Source organism: Nannospalax galili, unplaced genomic scaffold (genome assembly GCF_000622305.1).
Source record: "Nannospalax galili isolate Female #2095 unplaced genomic scaffold, S.galili_v1.0 scaffold984, whole genome shotgun sequence".
Classification (NCBI taxonomy): Eukaryota; Metazoa; Chordata; class Mammalia; order Rodentia; family Spalacidae; genus Nannospalax; species Nannospalax galili.
The window spans coordinates 102,377-120,928 of record NW_008350493.1 but is presented as its reverse complement, the minus strand read 5'-3'; the positions used below and the strand labels follow the sequence as shown (position 1 = coordinate 120,928).

The 18,552-nt window shown below is 40.5% G+C and overlaps 1 protein-coding gene and 1 non-coding gene across 3 annotated transcripts in view; both read right to left on the bottom strand.

Annotated features, from left to right (window-relative positions):
• Phkb (phosphorylase kinase regulatory subunit beta) overlaps positions 1–18,552 on the bottom strand; it is a gene marked incomplete at its 5' end in the record, with an annotated part of 127,328 nt that overhangs the window by 19,002 nt on the left and 89,774 nt on the right. Inside the window, 2 exon segments of one of the 2 annotated variants that reach the window (XM_017801859.1) lie at positions 13,863–14,065; positions 18,015–18,105. In XM_017801859.1, the coding sequence (XP_017657348.1) occupies positions 13,863–14,065; positions 18,015–18,105 (294 nt within the window). 2 annotated transcript variants of the gene reach the window in all.
• On the bottom strand, positions 7,495–7,625 carry LOC115072839. The gene has a single exon (XR_003851848.1). It is a non-coding gene; the product is annotated as a small nucleolar RNA SNORA70 (small nucleolar RNA).

Sequence of the window (18,552 nt, the reverse complement as noted above, 5' to 3'; positions counted from 1 at the left end):
GAAATGAATATCTAAATTCATGAGAACAACCAAAGCTAAACCAAGTAGCAGCCTAAACAGACCCATAACACATAAGGAAATTGAAACAGTAATACAAAACCTCCTGAATAAAAAAAGACCAGGACCAAATGGATTTACAGCAGAATTCTACCAGATATTTAAATAAGATCTACATCTGATACTACATAATTTATTCAAAAAGATAGAAATGGAGGGAGAATGTCCAAGTTCCTTCTATGAAGCCAGCAACACTCTAATACCAAAGCCAGGTAAACATACAACCAGAAAAGAAACCTATAGACCCATATCCTTAATGAACATAGATGTAAAAATTCTCAACAAAATACTTGCAAACCACAAACAGACACACATCAAAAAGATCAACCACCACGATTAAGTTTGCTTTATTTCCAAAGGTGGAGGGAAGGTTCAATATACATAAGTCAATGAATGTCATAAATCATATAAATGGACTCAAAGACAAGAACCACACGGTCATCTCAATAGATGCAGAGAAAATTGAAAAAATTCAACATGCATTTATGTTCGAAGTCCTAGAGGGAATTGGACTGAAGGGAACATACCTCAACATAAAGCCATATACAAGAAACCCACAACCAACATCATTCTAAACGGAGAAAAACTGGAAGCATTCCCATTAAAATCAGGAACCAGACAAGGCTGTCTACTATCTCCACTCCTTTTTAACATAGTGCTTGAAACTCTTGCAAGAGCAGTTAAGAAATGAGAAGGAAATTAAAGGAGTAATAATTGGAAAAGAAGAGATCAAATTATCCCTCTTTGCAGACAATATGATATTATATCTAAGAGACGCCAAAAATTCCAAACAAAAAAATTCCTAGAAATGATTAACCCTTTCAGTAAGGAGGCAGGTTCCAAAGTAATGTACAAAAATCTGTAGCCTTTCTATATACCAATAACAGGCAATCAGAAAAAGAGCATATGGAAACACTCCCTTTCACAATAGCTGCAAAAAAAGAAAAAAATCTAGGAATAAACCTGGCATTAAAGACCTCTACATTGCAGGTTATAAATCTTTAAAGAAAGAGGTTGAGGAAGACATCAGAAGATGAAAGGACATCCCAAGCTCATGGATTGGAAGAATTAATATTATGAAAATGACCATCCTACCAAAAGCAATTTATAGATTCAATGCCAATCAAATCCCTATGACATTCTTCACAGAATCAATGCCAATCAAAATCCCCATGACATTCTTCACAGAATTGGGAAAAAAATTCTAAATTTCATACGGAAGTACAAAAGAGCTCAGATAGCCAAAGCAACCCTGAGCACTAAAAGCAATGCTGGGGGGATTACTATACCAGATTTTAAACTGTACTACAGAGCTATAGTCATAAAAACAACATGGTACTAGCACAAAAATAGACTTGGTGATCAATGAACAAAACTGAAGACCCAAATATGAGTACACGCAATTTCAGCCACCTGATATTTAACAAAGGGGCCAAGAACATTCACTGGAGGAAAGACAGCATGTTCAGCAAATGGTGCTGTAGAAAAATGAAACTAAACCCCTATCTTTCATCTTGTACAAAAGTCAACTCCAAATGGATGAAAGACCTCTATGTGAAGGATGAAACCCTGGAACTGTTAGAAGAAAACACTGGCAGTAACCTAAAAGGTAGAGGTGTAGGGAAGGATTTTCTACACCTGACATCAATTACTCAGGAAACAAGGTCAAGAATCAACAAATGGGACCACATTAAACTAAAAAGCTTCTGTACATCAAGGAGGCAACCAGGGAAATGAAGAGAAAATGCACAGAATGGGAGAAAATCTTCACCAGCAACACATCTGACAGAGGTTTCTCATCCAGAATATATAACAAAGTCAAAAAACAAAGAATCAAGAAAGGAAGTAAACCAATTAAAAGATACGCTAAGTAGCTGAACAGTGAGTTCTCAAAAGAAGAAATAAAGATGGCTAAGAAGCATCTTAAAAGGTGTTCAACATCATTAATAATTAGGGAAATGCAAACTAAAACCACTTTAAGATTTCATCTTACCCCAGGCAGACTGGCTAAGACCAAGAGAACAAATGATACCAAATGTTGGAGAGGATGTGGGGAAAGGGGAACACTCATCCACTGCTGGTGGGGCTGCAAACTGGTTCAACCCCTATGGAAAGCAGTGTGGAGAACTCTTAAAAAACTACAAATGAACCTACCATTTGACCCAGTTATACCACTCCTTGGCATATACCCAAAGAACTCGTCCTATTGCAGAGACACTTGTACATCCATGTTTGTTGCTGCTTTCCTCACAACAGCTAAGAGATGGAAGAAACCTAAGGTATCTCAGCTAACGAGTAGATAATGAAAATGTGGTTCATTTATATGATGGAGTTTTTCTCAGCAGTAAAGAATGACGTATGTTCTCCCTCATATGTGGATCCTAGCACCAAACCCTGATAAGTGAGTATGTATCCAGACATAACCACAGGAACCAGGATAATGGAAAGGAAACAGGAAGGTAAAGGGAAAAAAAGAACCTGAAAGAGAATAACAGTAAGAAACAGGCCTTAATAAGGAAGATATGGATAAAAATTGGGTTAGTTTAAGGGAGGGGGGAGGGAAGGGTATACAAGGAACCTAGGGGATAAAGGGGAAGAAGGAGCTCAAGACAGGTAGGACCATAGGAGAAGGGTATTATTAAGGGACAAATGGGAAAAATCGGGGCACTTTAAATGGAGAAACCATTGTGGAAAGGTTAGACGAGATATTAATATCTAGCTAGTTTTAAAAAAAACAGAGGGAACCATGTTAATCGAACAACCTACTGACAAATTCTACATACAGCTAGCTCAAGGAACATAATGTATGTCTAGGCAAGGTTTATCTGAGAACTTTTTGTCTTTTCCCAAGCTTTATCTATATAGCACATGGAAATTAAAAGTATCAGACTGGCAGAATTAACCTTCTTGGATGTTTAACAGCCATCCTTTGAGGCCTATACTAATCTGGTCAGAGGGACATAAAGGACACTTTTTGCTTCTTACCCTCCAAGGTCGACTAAGTTCCAGGGGACTACAAGCATCTATTAAAATGTCCTGTAACCATGGTGAGTCACCTGTCCTCTTGATCAAGGAGGCCGAGGAGACCCCACCAGATGGACTTGAACTAGTGTCCAGTCTACAAAGATGAGGATCAACACAGAGGAAACATTTCCTCCATGCTTCCAAGTGAAGGCAGCCATGGTTGAGCAAGACCTTCCAGTTATCTTCACATAGATGTAACTGGTAAAAGAAAGGAGCCAGGGGCTCCTCCCAAGCCCATGTGACCCCTGAGGAACAGATCCTCAATCTTAAGAGTAAAAATAAATTGGTTTATCTGGGCCAACTATATCGTCTTAAGCACCCAAAGGAAAGTATAACCAACAATTAAAGGGATCAATATAATTCTTTAAGAGTCTATGTGTATAGCTAATGGCTACATAACAAGAAACAATGCCAGACGAGATACCTTCCTGAGTTGTTGGCCAGGATGGCCCAAGAGACTCCCAGACAGTAACTAAGCATAGAACTGGGAAAATGAACAGCAGACCTCAATCTTATCTAAAGGAACTGACTGCTGCTAGATGAGGAAGAGCTGATCTTCCGAAAACAAGAAACTCTAGATAGGCTGACTAGATTCAGCAGATGGACAACCACTGGGAAATGGCTGGGGGTGCCAACAGCACAGTGGACAGTAACAGGGATGACAGAGTATGTGGGCTCCAGTTGGGGGGCGGGGAGGCTGTGGGAGGGTGCCATTTGGGATGTGGGTATATAGGTGAATAAGATTGATTGGGATGTTCTGTATGAAATACACAAAAAAATCAACAAATAAAAAATGAATTATATTTAAGGAAGCAGAAAAATTTGCTTCATGTTAATTAGTAGAGGTGAAAAACAGTACCATTGAAACCTATCTGATGACTTTATATCCATGCTCAGGTGCCAAGGATCTTAGGAAGTAACCAACTGTGACTAGTAATAATCAGATAGAGATTAGAGACTGGTGTACAAACATCTAAGTGTAAGTTTCATTAAAAATTAATTTTTTTGTATGAAACAGTATATTTTAAAATGAAATAGAGATCTTTTATAAAGGTTAAAACCTCATTCAATTTTATGTCTTATACCGTTTATACTGAGTTCAATATTGTATAACTGTATTCTACCGTGAACCTAAAAATTTATAGCCAATTTTGAAAGAGCTGCATCTTTGCTCTGGAAATTGTATTGAATATGTTAATGCTGTAATGAAATGCTTCTTCTAATCATGGGGTTATTAAATAAATAATTCTTAAAAAAAACAAAAAACTTTGACTAGAAGCACCCTGTATGGGTGGATAATGCCCTGCCAGTAGCCAACAGGAGGGGTTAATTAACGGAAAATCCCAGTGACAAACGTGGGCTTCCTCCATACAAGTTGTTGGTTGGGGTGTCTCAGAGGCTCCAAAGCAACAGGGCTATTGCTATTGCTCTTGAAACTAGATGGAAAGACATTTTTCCAGAAGATACCACATACTTCGGTTGTAGGATATAAAGAAATCAAGCTGGAACTGAGCTGGCAATTTCCTCCCTGCTGGCCAGCTCTCATAGTGCCTGAAGATACTATGCAAGTTGCTGGGTAAGAAAAGATTTCAACTGTCCTACCCAGCTATGGACCCTACGTGCTATAATACCAACCCACCAGACAAGATGTACCTACTGGTGCAACTACGGCATGACTTTTATTTGGGTAACCGACTGCTTTTGGATTGCATATGAGGCCTGTTCCACAGGAGGAAATTCATGCTTGGCACTGTAAAACTGGTCAAGAGCCCACGGTTGGGGAGGTCACAGCCCTAGTGGAGAAACTAGGACTGTTGTTTTGTTAAATGGACATGTCAAACTGCCCTCTAAATACTTGTGTTTATGCCACAGATTAGTGCTGCTCTCGGCCTTTGTCACAGAAGCTTCTTTTCGGAGTGGGGAGCAGATAGAGCTGAGACTTACATCTGGTCAAAGTGTTGAGAATAAGTGACTGCTGAGTGTTTGGCCCAAAAGGGGTATGAGGATCCCCAAGGCTGTGGGAACACTGGAGAAGAGGGTGCGGATTTAATCTAAGAGCGAGGCTGGGCAAGAGTGCTGCAGAATGCTGCTTTGGCCGCCGTCCTCATGAGCTCACTGCAGCCATGCTCACTGGCACAGGACCTACAGAAGATTAGGCCTCTCAGCGTCTAGTCGTGGACGGGGGAGGGGCTCATGAGGCATCCCACCTCACTGAGGGTTACCGGCAGTCAGTCAGTGGTTGGTAGGGATGGGAATTCAAGTTTCTTCAGTGGTGTAGGCACTGACAAGTTGCCTATTGTTCCAGCAAATATCCCCATCAAAGCTCATACTAGCAACCCTAATTAAATTCAGTGAGGAGAGAGAGAGAGAGAGAGAGAGAGAGAGAGAGAGAGAGAGAGAGAGACAGAGAGAGAGAGACAGAGAGAGACAGAGAGAGACAGAGACAGAGAGAGGAGGGAGGGAGGGGGGACTGGAGGGGAGGGGAGGAGAAGGGAGGAGAGGGGAGAGGAGAGAAGAGGAGAACTAAGAACACCAAGATCGAACAGGAACTTGTTGGAAGAAAAGTTTCAGCTGCTCTTGTTGGAAGAAAAGTTCCAGCTGTGTGTGTGTGTGTGTGTGAGAGAGAGAGAGAGAGAGAGAGAGAGAGAGAGAGAGAGAGAGAGAGAATGACCAAAATTCATTATATACATGTATAAAATTGTCAAATAATTTGTTTTGTTGTTTTTTTTAAAACAACTCCAGTTACACAATGAAAAATCAAAACAATAACCATGAGCCTCATCACCTACCAATTGTGCCCCACTGGCACATTATTTTTCAAATTGGAGTATTTTTAAAAATATTTTTTTTATTTATTATTTTAATTTTACATGTATGAGTGTATTGCCTGCATGTATGTGAGTGCACCCATGTCATGCAATGCCGCAGAGGTCAGAAGAGGGCTTCGGATTCCCTTGGAACTGGAGTTAAGGATGGTTCGTAGCCGCCATGTGGGTGCTGGGAATTGAACCCATTTCTTATACAACTTTACACGTTATTTTGAGGAATAAATAAGGCAATATATAAAAAAGGACCTTTGAGAGCTCAAAGAATCACAAAATGTTAGTAAACTATTGTTATAAGACTCAAATTAGAGGACTGTATTCAAAATTTTTAATTCAAGTCTTAGAGTTTCTTAAGCCAAGTGCTACATCTGAGTAATGTCAGGTTTTTAAAATAAATAAAATTTTTGTTCTGAAATGGTTTAAGTTCCAAACTCTTCCAATAGTTCGTTAAAACTAAACATAGCATGTCATATTTATCTCTTAAAGTTCTTAGCAGCATACTGCTGTAGAATGCTGTCCTCTGAGCATAACAGTCATCCTCTTCATCAGAATGGCTGTGACTACTTGTAAGGGACTCTCAGGTTCAGGTCTGCTGATTGTTGATGTTCCATCATAGAAAGAGAGAGTGCATTGGATCCTCACCCAAGATTCTAGCCACTCTCTCTTGCACCTCCCAGCCAGTTGTATGTGATTCTGCCCTAGTTGCACCATGACATGGTCTCTTAGACTCTGGAGGTGCTTGGGCATGTAGAGGGCAGAAGATTAACTGAAGAGGGGAATTCATTGAGTGAGACTCTGGAGTGGTGGGGCTGCTTTGGGTCACCACATTCCTGTAGGTAACCCCTTACTCAGGCTCTGTGAGTAAAGCTCAAGTTAGACTGTGGTGGAGTCGTATTTGGTTTGTTTACATCTCCTCAGGAGAAGTTCATGTAACACACAATAAAAATTTTAAAAAGCCTAAAACTTTTGGTTTCTTCCTTTTATTTACAATACCTCAGCAGTTCTGTGACCAAGTTATAGAAAACGCTGTAATCAACAATCACCAAAGGAAAAAAGGGGAAACTACTTTTTACTCATCGAACACAAATGACATAATTTGTCATATTAATTGAAATGTATTTACTCATTAAAAATATTGGCTAAGCTAATTTTCTTTTTGGCTGCATATGAGATTTTATTAGGGAACACATGACTTGGGGGGGGGCATAGGACTCAGTGCATTGGGAGTCCTCAGGAGTGCAGGGCCCGCCACTCATGCAGGGGACATGATTGGGAATGTATCTGACCCCACAGCCAACAGGGATGAGGCACTTCTCAGATGCCATGTCTTCAAATTCATCTGCATTAAACTTGGTGAAGCCCTACTTCTTTGAGATACGAATCTTCTGGAAGCCAGGGAACTTGAACCTGGGTCTATGCAGGCCTCAATCACGTGTTCCTTATTCTGCAACTTGGTGCAGATGGACATGATGTCCTGGCCAATGTGATCCCTGGCCACTGTGCCCTGAGGCTTCCCAAAGGCACCCACATACCTGTCTGAATAGACTGGGGACAGCATTGAGATCAGAGACATGGATACCCACCAGAAGACTGACTCCCCGGTCCCTTAGAGCAGCCCATACATGCAACAGGCTGCATTACCAAGGAGGTTGCTGTTTGCAGCCATTGCACACCTGGCCCCCATGAGGAAAGGAACCTGGTTGGCTTCATTGGCTGCAGAGCTAAGTTTTTCTATATTTAAATTTTTTGAAAGACTAAGATAAAATAGCCAAACAAAATTAGATATAAAGTATTAAAGTATGTGTCAGAGACTCAGAGAAAGCAAATTATAAAATGAGTAACACAGTTAAGAAAATCAAAAGATGTTCTCATGTAACCCAGTACCATGTACAATGAACATAAGCCAATGGGAAAAGAAAATAAAGGAGCTTATCTTTAAAAACCCAAGACATTTGTCCCATTTTAGGACCACTACTAATCTTTTAAAAATCCAGGAAAATCTGATCTTTCACCTTCATTCCTACTGAAAAGTTCAAAAAGTTGATTTGACAATTCCAGCATAAAAGCACTTAGTTGCCAAAATGGGCAAGAAGAAGAAAGGTGGCAGCTGGCCCCACACAACTGACCAGGTCAGCCTTCATCAAGGTTTGACTGGAAGACAGTACTGTCCTCAGGAGTGCTGGAAATGAGCAGAGATGGGAACATTCCTGGATGGTCCAGGGAAGAAGCTTATCCTTCTAAAACTCTCTTGTGAGGCTGTAAGAACACGGTTCCATGTGTCAGCATTTTTTTTATACCACCCCCACTCCCCATCAAGGAGTGAAATGTGAAAAGAAGTACATGCAAATCTGATACCACTCATAAACTACACAGCTGACCCTTTCTGGAAAAAAGTCATAAGTAAAAAGAGTAGTGATCCTGGGCAAGGAACAATTTTTAACAAATCATTTTTTTTGTTACGTTTACAATACAGTATTTTGACTAAGTCCAACCAAATGGTGTTTTAAATATTATTATTTTTTAAATGATGTGTATGTGTGTGTGTCCATGTATAGGTTTGTGCACGAGTATGGTGCTAGAGGTAGGCTGTCTGATGGGGTACTGGGAATTGAATTCAGGTCCTCTGGAAAAGTAGCATGTGCTCCTAACCACTGAGACATCTCTCCAACCCCCAGAATCATTTTTATATCATTTCAAAATAATAAAGATTTTCTATTTGTGGCTAATGTACTTAATGAATGACTGTCTGGGTAAACATTCTACTAAACTGTGTTAACCACTAAATTCTAACACTATTGTTGGGTGTGGTGGTGCACACCTTTAATCCAAGCACTTGGGAGGCAGAGGCAGATGGATCTCTGTGAGTTTGAGGTCAGTCTGGTCTATATAGGGAGTCTCAGAAAGACAAAGGAAAAAGAAAAGAATCTAACACTACTGCCTTCTAAATTCCTCTGCTGAAGCATTGGCCCCAATGGATAGTATTTGGAGACAGGGCCTTTGGAAAGTAGAGTGAGACAAGATCAAAGTAACCTTAGGACAAGATGGCAGAGAATTATTTCTCTCTCTGCCACATGAAGACACAGTGAGGAGGCAGCTGTCTGCAAGCAGGACGTCTTCACCAGAAGCCATATCAGCTGACACTTGGGTCTTGGACTTCCAGACTGTGAGAAAATAAAATTCCTATCATTTAAGCCATCTATCTAGGAGATTTTGCTATGGTAACCCAAGAAGATTAATGTGCCATATAACATGAAGTGGGAAAGTTGCAGGAAAGGACTTTGGGCTTGATTCACACTAATATGGAATGATGAGGCAAACTGTGTGTCCAATTAGGAAAGGAGCATAGTGACTCATTCATTTTATCCCAGATCTAATCAACAGGATGGTCGGACAGCTCTATCACTTCACTTCCTTACTGCCTATGAAATGTGAAAAGCAACGATTTCCAATGCATATCAAAACTACGCTACTGAATTTGGAGATCATCACCAATTCTCTTCTGAACAGCCCCAGCTATGTTACAGTTGGACCTCTGACACCAGTGGCCTTCTCTGAGCTCTGACATGTGTGATCCATAGATTCTATCTTTGGCATTAGAGGACAGGATCCATCTGGGTTATAACTGTTTACAGAATGCCTTGGCAGTACAAAAGGCAGAGATAAAGAAGCCTGCTAGCATCTATCCCCAGGGGTTATCTCTCACTAAAGCCTGACTGACAGACCTGCAGTAGAAAGCAGTTGATTGGAGGTCTTTACAGCAATGGGTCTGTCAAGAACTTGATCTACTTCAACATGAAAGCTGGCACACAAATCAATAATGAGACAGCAAATCAAATCATTATAAGACTAGAATACCATTCCTGTGAGCTGGTTAATTCTGTTCGCAGGAATGCCTGATAGCAGTAAAGTTGAAGGAACTGCACTGGCAGGATTAACCTTGGGAAAAGGAGAAAACGCAGCGCTACGGTCTAAAGAGCAGCTGAGGCAGTGTGTGATGGAAATAAACATTAAAGGACACAAAGAGGTTCAATCGTAGATAGAAGCATCCGTGTGCGGAAACAGTGGGTAAGATGTGCCGAACTTAAAGCATGCTTGTTCAGCCCAGCCCAGTGCGTGTTGGCACTTCAAGAAGAATATATCAAAATCTAACCCAACAATTAATGCTTAATCTTGATTAGTATTAAAAGAAAAAAAAATCACTGTACAAACTCAGAAACGAATGTTCATCTGAGATGCCTTATTACCCTCTAAAGAAGGAAAAAAAACCCCACAAAAGAAACACCCAACCAATAAAAAACCCCAGTATATTATCTAAATCTCCCAACTTTTCTTTTAAAAATGACACTACAATGAATGACTTAGAAGCAGCTACAAGTCAACAATTTATAATGAATTTGACCTTCAAAGACTATAAGTGAATAATTTGTTCACCAATCAAAAATGTCCTAGGGACTAACTTAAGGCAAATTTTCATAAAGAAACATACTGAGAGCTTGCTCTTGCCAATAAGCAAGCATGCAGGGGATGTTCACTTAGACAGGGAAGGCCTTGGTGAAATTCATTAAGGATGAAGTAAACACAGTAAAACTATGTGGACAGTCAATAGCGTGTGTCATTCCAGGAGCAGAAAAAGGTGCACGGCTGGAGTCTCCAAGGCTGAAGGACCGATCAGCAGTGAACAGGACGCTGCACGATGCGACCTATGCACTGTTCATCCCTGTGTCTGACTGAACATCTTTCTGACTATTAGGTAAAACTTTCGGCAGTTATTTTTGGCAGACCACTAACTTCCACCAATCCCAATGGTAAGGACGGCATCAGAAACCATCTGAAGCCGCAGCACTTTTACTACCTTGCTGTAGTCTGCCCACCCGGTCCCCACCAATATATTTGGTAAATACATTGATTTATGACTATCTTTTGTTCTGATAAAAGCTAATGTACCTGATTCTATGGCAACACAAAAGTTTGGTACATCTTACCCACCATTTCCACACACAGATGCTTTCATTATGACTTAACCTTTTTGTGTCTGTTCTATTCAGGGCGACCTGAATCCATGTTCCTGGGCCACAGTCACTCACATTTTGGCTCAGAATAAGCTATCGGATTTGTTTTTAGGTGAGAGCTGTGTCTTGCATTGTCAAATGTCTTTTCCTCTTCGGAGAGAACCTCACAAGTCCACAGACTTTCTGATGCTGTCTGGGTCTATTACAGAAACAGCATTCTAAAAGTTTTCTGTGAATGTTGTGGAAGGGCACTGTGGACACAGCATGGGGGAGGCTTGTGTTTGTCATATGTTTCACGAGATTCAATTAGGGAGTGGAGTGGTGACACCATGCCAGACAAGCAGAGAACCCTGTTGGAACTTTGAGTTTCTATATGAAATGCTTTTAGGTCATTCTAGTGGACCCCTAAGGAGAATCAATCTAGGCTGAAAAGGATACCTGTTCCAGGGTGAATGTCTCCTGTAGGAGTAAAGGGCTTTTTTCACAGCTAGGTCTAGAAGACCCGAGTAAATACATGTGTGCATAATGTGTGCTCGAGATGGGAGTAGGAAGGAGTGCTTTGCCTTTGGATTTTTGAGATTTGTGGTGCTAAAAAAGAATGCTCCAGAGGAACCTGTTTTCCAAAATGCCACGAGGAGGGGCCTAGGGATTATCAAATGACAGTGACAGCATTGCAAACCATCTTTGCATTCCTTTCCCAGAGTGCCACAATCCAGTGAGGGAGCCAAAGCGGGGACTCTGCTGGCACCACACCAGTTTCCAATCCTGAGTCTTGAGTCTATGACCATGGCCCTGAATTTCTTTGTTTGTTTCTAAGCTTTGAAAGGATTTCATAATATAACCTAGGGGTTCAGAACAGGGGTCTTCAGTAGGCATTGGATCCCTTCCTCTGAGAATAAGGAAGGATATCTTAGTTGCCCAAAATAGTCACATAACTTAGTGCAGAACTGGGACTCACAGTCAAGTCTTTCTTCTTGTAACACTTGCACTGGTATCCAGAGAGGTGGCAGAAATGTTTTTGCTTTAGGGAAGCTGGAATGGTCTCCTTAGAGGAGATGAATGGTAGCTGTTTGCTCATTTATGTACCTTCATCCTTCCCTTGCTGGACTCACTAAAGTCCCCACAGACATACTGTGTTTACTAACTTGGAATTTGGACATCCACCCTAGATGTTGAAAGAAAAAAAGAATCCCTGTCTCTGGAAAACTACTGCCTCAAACTGCAAGCTCAACAGTGCCCTTGAAAGTATAACCAAATAAATCATTTAAGCTGTTCTAAGCCAGTTTTGTTGCAGCAATAAGCAGAAAGAGCTGTATTTTACGTTTTTAAAAAAAATGTTGGTTAACACAATGAAACTCCTTTGCCAGAGGTAACTTACATGTTCAGGGAAGTGAAAAGCTAGTGCTATGATTTCTCCTAATTTTTTCCCAAGAAATATTTATTATTTTTATTTTATGTGTATGAGTGCATTGCCTACATGTATGTAAGTACATCTGTGTCTTGCAATGACTGGAGTTATGGATGGTTGTTAGCCACCATGTGGGTGGGTGTTAGAAACTGAACCTGGGTCTTCGGCAAGAACAGCCAGAGCTCTTAACTGTGAGCCACTTCTCCAGCCCCGATCTCTCCTAACTTTTCACCTAACCCTCATAATAGAGAAGGGGCTCAGGACTGTTTTGAATCGTCTCCATTTTCTTGCCTCATGAGAACTAAAAGTGCACAGTATCACTTCATTCCCTACTCCATGCTTCCTCACAGAACTCTCAGTTGTGAAGATTCATGCTCACCAGCACCTACTTTCAATCTCTTATCCAAACTTATGATCTCAACAATTAAATACCAGATTTGGGTAGAAAATAGATGCAGATATTCCTTTTTTTCCCCTAAACAGAGAAATTAATTTTCTTACATTACCAGAAGAATTACTTTCTTTCTTCCTAACTCCTTTAGCCTGCCAACGATTTCCTATAACCCTTGAATTGCAGCTGTAACCTTCTATCCTCCATCATCACACAGACATTCTTGCCGTCTCTGATTTTACATGACCATCTTTTAAAAATATTTTTATTACGCTTTTGTACATTTCATATGCCAGTTCTTAATCAAATAAGACCCCCTCCCCCATTCATCACCCCACACCCTTCCCCACCAGGCCTCGTGTATTCTGCCACACGTTAACTCTCATCCAATCAAACATTTTACCTGGACGTCTTTTAGTGCAAGTTCATCCACTGAGTCTATTCAGACTATCCAGAGATCCTAAGGAAGGTTTACTCTCCCTCATCCAGCAGTAACCAGTTTCCCATAGCTCTCAGGCTAGGGCTGGCCTGCCACCCATTTCCCTTGAACCACCCTGGGCCCTTGTCTGATTGAGTTGGCATGGGTCTTAGATGTACTTGACACCTGCCACAAGTTTACATAACCAAGTTTCCAGTAGCCTGAAAGCCTGTTTCCCTATATTCATGGACTAACCCTGGCTCTTCCCCAATGGTCCCTGAGCCATGGGTGGGTGAGATTTAATACAGGAGTCCTATTCAAGGACATATTCTTAATGCAGAGTATTCTTAACAGGACAAAACTTTCATTGGAGTGTGTCTCTCAACAGTCAGTTTTACTGAAAATCATTTTTATTCATGGCCCATCCATTTTATTTTTAAGGATTCTGACAAGTTTGCGCTTACTGTTTTCTTATATGCTACAGCTGCTGAAATCCTCAGAGTCTGATTCTATCATTATGTCTAACTTGGGAGTTAAATAAACATGCCAAATCTTTTAGGCCTCTGGCATTTATTTCCTTATACCTCCAGATGCTGCCTCCATGGCTCAGAAGAAAGGGGCACTTCCCTGAATACTCACGAGACACCTGGAGTATGGCTTTACATGAGAAGGCTGAATCTTTTAGAGGAACACTTGAATAAGTTTCTTTATACAGATGCAAAGTACTTACCCGATTCGTATTTTCAGCATGCCACTGAATAACTCAGGGTTATTGGAGATGATCCAGCCGATATGGATCACCAGTTCTTGCTGAATGACTGCTTCTCTCTCATCATGGGTATTACATTTACAATAGATGATGTTCTTAATTACTCTCGGAGACAAAGGATTAGAGATAACCTCTTCTTCATGTCCAAAGGCACCCAGAGTTACCTACAAGTGGCAGAATATTACTGTAAAAATTTCCTAGCTACTAAAAGATAAAGGAGGGCAAAAAAAAATATGAAGGTTCAGAGTGACTGGCAGGCTGAAATTGCTCTATACAAGCTAGGGAATTAGGTAGAATAACTGTTCCTGATATTTATTAAAAAGGCTTTCAAAGTATGACTCCCACTGGAATTCATGATAGTTCAGAGTCTGATCTAAAATATAAGGTCAGGTGAAGGTCTCAGGGGCACGGGATATAAATAACTAGTAATTTGGGAGCAACAATTTTAGTACTAGAAACTCCCTAGAAGAACCAGAATATACTGAATACTTGTATTTCACTGCGCAGTCTACTCAACTCGGCATTTGTGAGATTTATTTTTACAGTTTTTTGAGTAAAACCTTTTGCTCTTTAACATTTCAACCTTCCGAACGCGAAAGGAAGAAGGCCATACAGTTCTGTGTAGACCTCATTTTCCTTGGCATAATGTTAGGCACACAGAGAGGGCTACATGGCATCAGATTGCTCACGGTGGAGGTAATGGATGAGGTTGCCCACAAGCCTACAAAAGGGAAAAGCACACAGCACACAGCAAGGAAAGCTCAAAGTAGAATCGGCTGCTGGAACTGGCAACAGAGTGCTCTCACTTCTGTCTCCTTGACCATCTGCCTCTGGGAGGAGTCTTCGGCTGCTGCTCCTCCTCCCCAACAATTTCCATCTCTTTGTGAACTGCTCACAATTGTAAAAGGAAGGAAAGAGAAAAGCACCTCAAAGAAGTGTGCTTTAGAGGTGAGGGCTGAGGAGGAGAAAAACAGAGTCTTTTGTCCCAATTTTGTAAAGGAGGAAAAGTAAGAGCTAGTCTGGCAGAGTGGCACATGTCTGAAATCCCACTACATTTGGAGGCTGAAGCAGGAGGATCACGAGTTGGGAACTAGCCTGGGCTATACAGTGACACTCATGTCTCTAAATAAATAAACAAATCTTTAAAACAAACAATACAATAAACTACTGGTTTATCATACAATAATGACACCAACCAGTTAGGAGGAGTGTGATTATTTCTATTAAAGTGTTACCATGTAAAGAAGAAAACGGAGGGCACATTATTGACTTCTGGAAACACTGGTGACTGAACTACTTTTCATCCTAGAGAGCCTGAGACAGCCCAAAAGTCCTTTGTGGAAACCACCCTACTTCAGTCTCAGGACATCATCTTATAGACCAAATGCACACTGCTCCATTTCCTTTTTTTTTTTTTGTCTGTGAAGGGATAGGTTGAAGTCAATGAACAAACTGCATGCTCCTGTCATAGACTTACCTGCTGATTACCTAGGCTTACCCTGCTTGGTAAGGGAAGGGAATGTGAGAGCAGGGCCTTAGAATGCAGGCTTCAAGGCTTCTCTAGATAGCGTGTAGAATGGAGCAGACAAACCCAAGCCCACCCCTCCTGGTATCAGATGCCAGTAGCCTCTAGGAACTCTAAATCCTTATCAGTGTTCATGGGCAGGACAATTAACAATACTTTCAGTACTATAGGAAGTAAAAATCAAGGAAAAATAAGTTCCCAAAGTCTATTTAACATTCTTTCATAGCTGAAATGGTGTGGGACAAAAACTCCACTAAACTCTGGCTGTGGCTGGAAGTAAAGATTCTGGTAAAGAAAGGCACTGGGTAAGTTATTTCCTGTACTTTGGTTGCTTTTAGCTGACAGTGATGAAAAGCTTACCTACTTAAAATTTGTACAGCAAAGAGAAAGCAATATATCTGAAAAGCAACTTTTCCTCAGGAGTCTTAAGAGCCTAAAATATGAGCAACTGGTTGACTGTATTAAAGAGGGTTTAGGCATTCCATTATTACTAAAGTGTACTATATTCCTAAGTTAGTTGTCAGAAAAACACAACAGAAAAAGAAAGCAAAGCGGTTTTCATTCTAATCAAACAACTAATCAGTCAGGTAATAAGAGTCTGCAGAAAACAAATCAAAAAATGAGCAGCACCTCACTCCACATAGGCACATGCACAGATCAATGCAACCCACATTTACCAAACATTAATAAGCCAGGTTCCATGCTGAGCACACTGGGACATGTACTAGACAAGATCTAAGCCCTGACCTTCATGTGCTCACCATGAGGCAAGACACACACATTCCAATCAACTAAGATTGTGCAAAGTGCCACAGGCCTGCTATGACAGAAAGACCATTGCTAACTAGTAAGCAGGGGTGACACAGTTGATTTGGAGGGTAAGGGATCCAGGAAGCAACATGGACATCCACATTATGGCTCTCCTTGAACACCAATGCATTTCTAAGGAGCAGGTAGGCAGAGCTCAGGTAAAACAGAAGGAAAATATGTCCTTTGCTATGTACTTATCTCTGTTTTGCGTAGCCTAAACCTGTCTAGAGTACACCATAGGCACATCATTCCATTTTCTACAGCAGGATCTTCACTGACTTTAAGTAAACATGGGTGCTGAAAATTATAGCTCTACAGTGTAGCAGGAAAAGAAGATGGCCCATTAAGTGCTCTGTAGCTGTAAGACTGTGCAAGCATCCTTTCTGCTTGAGGAAGGAGATGTTTGAAGAAATGATCAAGCCACTGTTAATCTCTTTGTGAGAGGTCTGTGACATTGACGTATGCAAGACTTAAAAATAAGGGTCCTAACCAAAAACTTGTGACTGTGAGTGAAAAGCAGATACTCACCTGTTTGCCCTGCACTAAAACATTTGTAATGGATGGGGCCAGGCTGTCCACTACTTTACTTAAGAGACTCGCTGCACGGCGTACAACCGACCTGGGGGCAAAGAAGAAAGCAGGCCAGATCTTCAAATAGAAAAGATGAATAAATGGTACCCTTGACTGGAGAACCTTAAAAATATACACAGTTGGGTCCTCACATAGTTATTCAGAGGAAGTACAAAACTGTCATTAGACATAACCCTTGAAAAACCATCTAAGAATTAGGAAGGGTGGGGTCTCACCCTTATCACTGCCACCAGGCTGTGTCAAAGGCATCATTAGTGCCAGGGTCAATTGAAACAAACAGAAAAAGAAAAAGGACTCTACTTATTCCTTTAATTAGGACAGGGGAGAGAAGAATTAAGACAGTATTCTGAGTTTTGCATTAATAGCTATGCAAAAAAATTACTGACACATATGACCTATTCCTAAACTGTGTTTACCTTTTAATATTTATTTTTAATTGTGTATATGTGTATGTGTATCTGACTGTGTATAGGTAGGTATGTGCCCATGGAGACTGGAGGAATTAGAAGACCCTAGAGCTGGAGTTCCAGGCAGTTGCTAGCTGCTGGATAAGGGTGCTGGGAACCAAACTCAGGTTCTCTGCAGGAATAGTTCACAGTCTTAACCACTGAGCCATCTCTCTAGCTAGCCCTAAATTATGTTTCTTTTGGTACCTAGATAATCAAATGTCTGGATTAGGAGACTTGCTTAGTACTGAATTTCAGAAAGCACTACAATAAAATATCCTCACTTTTTTTTCTTGATAAAGCTAAAATGTTGGGGGAAGGAATCCACACTGCTATCTTTTAATTCCTGAAAGAAGTGTTATAGAAACAACAGATTCTCCGTACCCCAAGATACCACATGCAATACAGAAGACATTTCCCCCCTTAAAGGAAAAATGTAGTGGGAACAGTTATAGAAAGTAAAAATAAAATGTAGGTTTGAAACTAGCCAAAAAAATTTTTTTGTGTGTTTCAGATATCCATAGAAACTGACTGATAACAAGCATTTACATTTCTCAATTTCAACATAAATGGACGAGTAGAAAATCAAGCCAATGACTGAGTTAGTGAAACGAATATTTCCCATTTCTAGAGAGAAACTTTTACTAAATATTTCAACACCAAAAGACACATTTAACCTCAGAGTGCAAATAAACCCACACATTTCAAGCAGTTGGAGTTTCCAAATTCTGTGCATGTTACCTGTTTCCCATGTACCAGAAAGGTAGTAATGTGAGGGGCTATAGAGGAAGAAAATTTCTGGGTAAATGCAGCCCCGTAGCGCACAGCCAACCTGGGGTCAGTGGAAAGCCATAAAAGGGAAAGTAGAATAAATGAAATTTCCAGGAGTTTGTTCTCTTAAATATAACAGTCAGCATTTCTACATGTTTGCTACTTATTGTTTTATCTATGTAAATAAAATGCAGAAGCAAAAATAGGTTTACTTAGCCAAAACAATACTATCGGCTGTATTTGAAGCATACTGGCTATAAAGAACATCTTTTGACGCTTGTCTTACTGTACTGAGAATTTACAGTGGAAATTCAAGATAGTTAAACCATAAGATTATTATTTCTCCAGGTAGGAACAGAGATTCACTATAAAATAAAGATGAAGCACTACTAAGAAGTTATTTTATCTAGTTCCCTTACTTCAGAGACTAGAAACCTGAAGGGCTTACTGAGGTGAAAGGAGTTTCTTATGAAATTGCTTGAGACTTAAAAAATTTAAATAAAAATGA